This window comes from Rhincodon typus, unplaced genomic scaffold (assembly GCF_021869965.1).
Source record: "Rhincodon typus isolate 14 unplaced genomic scaffold, sRhiTyp1.1 hic_rhity00000471, whole genome shotgun sequence".
In the NCBI taxonomy this organism is placed as follows: Eukaryota; Metazoa; Chordata; class Chondrichthyes; order Orectolobiformes; family Rhincodontidae; genus Rhincodon; species Rhincodon typus.
In genome coordinates, this window is record NW_025966109.1 from 7,570 (window position 1) to 9,962 (window position 2,393).

A 2,393-nucleotide genomic window follows, 5' to 3' on the forward strand; every position below is an offset into this window, starting at 1 on the left:
TAAAAGCCCAGCAGCCTGGCAGTTTGGTCCCAGTAAAAGCCCAGCAGACTGGCAGCTGGCAGTATTCCCTCTCTGGAGGCTTCCTGATGGGAATGGACAAGGAGTTAGGATCCGGGGCAGGAAGGTTAGCTGGGAGCTGTACCCCTGACCCCGGAGTGGCTCCCTCACAGTCTGGTGTGACTCCATTCCCTCTCGCTGGGAATACTCCTGATTCTGAACAAGAGCAGAAACGATTCTCTTCAAACCTCCCTGCTGAATCTCATCGTCCAGCATCCTCCTCAGCCAGGGCCTTCCGGAAAGCTCTCTCCCACAGTTTCTCTGGAGAGAAGCCTCGGCCTGCAGCCAGGAAACGCTCCCTCACTCGAGGTTTCTCTGCAGACAAGGTGCCCTCATCTCCAGCTGTCAGGAAACTCTCCATCACCGCTGCATCTAAATCTGTGAAGCCTATCACAGCCAACAAGCCAACCCAGAAAGATGAGGCAAAGGCAGAAGAGTCCCACACTTGGAAGTTTGCCAGTTTCTTCAGCAAAAAAACAAGCAAAACATCAATGGGGGAGGGTGCCTCAGATGGGAGAGTGAAAAAAGAGGTTCTAGAAAGCCCTAGTCACAGCACTAACTCCTTGGCCAACTTTTTTAAACATTTCAGTGACAACAAAACAACTAAACTCAAAAATCCATCAAATGCCACCATAGTCTCACGCACAGATGATGGGACTGAGCCATCTTAACTTCTGAGTGTTACAGGCGGAAGGGAGGGGGGAGGGGGTACATGGGAGTTAGATCCTCGCTGCTGTCCTGCCAATGGCCTGAACAGAAATGCAGGATGCATCGGCTTCGTCAATGCCCATCAACAAATAGATGGAGTTTCATTGAGTGTCCTCTGTGTGTAATGTCTCTAAGTGTGAGGGATCGGAGAGGGCCGAAGGTCTGTTGTCCCGGGAGTGATTGGTAGGGAATGTCCATCACTCTCCGAATGAGGTGACAGCTGGAAATGGACAAATGCAGTGGGAGATTTGGAATTCTGTTGAAGACAGAGCTGGTCAATGAGTGGGGAACTGACAATGATGGTTGATCTCCTCTTCATTGATTGGCCTAGAGGAAGATGGTTTGAAGACGAGCCAGTTAATAACGAACAAAGAACAAGAGTAGGCCACTCAGCCCTTCGAACATACTCCATCATTGAATAATAATTCATAGCCAATTTGATATTAATCTGAATTCTGATATATCTGTGAGAATCTCTCATCCCCTTGGTCATAAAGAATCTGTCTATTCTGCCTTCAAGTGATAACTCCTCCAATTACCATCCACCTGTTGATGGAAGATCAGAATTTATGAGACATTAAGATGTGTTATGTTTTTGACAGTTTCAGTGAATGTGGAGTGAACTCTGTCATATGTTACATTTCAAAATGTCATATTGGGACGTGGAGAGATTGTCTCGAGAACATGAAAGTTGATGGTGTCTCCAGGCTCAGAGACTGAGTTGATTCTTCGCTGATGTCAGGTCAGTAGGGAGCGTATCCTCACTCATGCTCCCAGCTGGTCACTTCAAGCTGATCAGATAACAAAGGATTTGCTGAGGGATTCACCAATGATTTTGCAGAGGGACTGCGCAAATAGGTTTCTGTATTGAATAACTTGGATTAACCCAGGGTCAGGAATCCAGTGTGTTACAATGAAGCATCTTCTATTGAGCATGCTATCTCACACATCCATCCATCACTTTTCTGTTATTACCACATTCGTAATATTTTTAATGTAAGCTGTCACGATGGAATTCTAACATCCCACCAATGACCGTTCTTGTTGGAATGTAAATGTTGAATTTATAATGAAAGTCACCTAAAATAAACAAGCCTTTGAAATGGGAGCTGACTTATGTCGAATTACCTTGAACAATATCTGCACTTTGCCTCATCCACATCTACAGGACCTGTCCTGTTAGATTGCTCTGTTATTATCCAGCCCCATGCTTCTGTAATGTTTCCCTGTTCCAGCGTTTCGCTGATTCCTGTTTGAAAGTTCCGAGTGAATTTCCATTCATATTCCGCTCACACAGCGTGTCTCAGATCACAGCCCACCGTGTCAAAAAAAAACTTCCCTTTCTGGTCCTTGTCCTCGACTTTCTTAAAAGTGAATCATTGAGCCAGGGAATTGGTTACTACATCAGAAGGAGGCCACTTGGCCCACAGTGACTGTGTTGACCCTCTGGAGGAGTACCTCTGCCTGTTCCAGTTCACTGGCCTTCTCCAGGGCATTTGTACCATTTGTTGTTGCTCAGGTTGTTCTGACTGAGAGAGTGTCTGTTACTCTGGTTCCACTATGGGCTGCAACATCAAATAAAAATATTGTTCCCAAATATCAAGGTGACCAGCTGTAGAATTCCCCAT

The 2,393-nt window shown here is 45.9% G+C and overlaps 1 protein-coding gene across 3 annotated transcripts in view; it reads left to right on the forward strand.

Annotated features, from left to right (window-relative positions):
- Positions 1 to 1,871, forward strand: part of LOC125488338 (FH2 domain-containing protein 1-like) — a 7,993-nt gene extending 6,122 nt beyond the window's left edge. For 2 of the 3 annotated variants that reach the window (XM_048621323.1, XM_048621325.1), the window contains one exon: positions 1 to 1,871. In XM_048621323.1, the coding sequence (XP_048477280.1) occupies positions 1 to 728 (728 nt within the window). In that variant the 3' untranslated portion in view covers positions 729 to 1,871. The other variant, XM_048621324.1, reaches the window with a different exon arrangement.
- Positions 1,872 to 2,393: the final 522 nt, after the last annotated feature.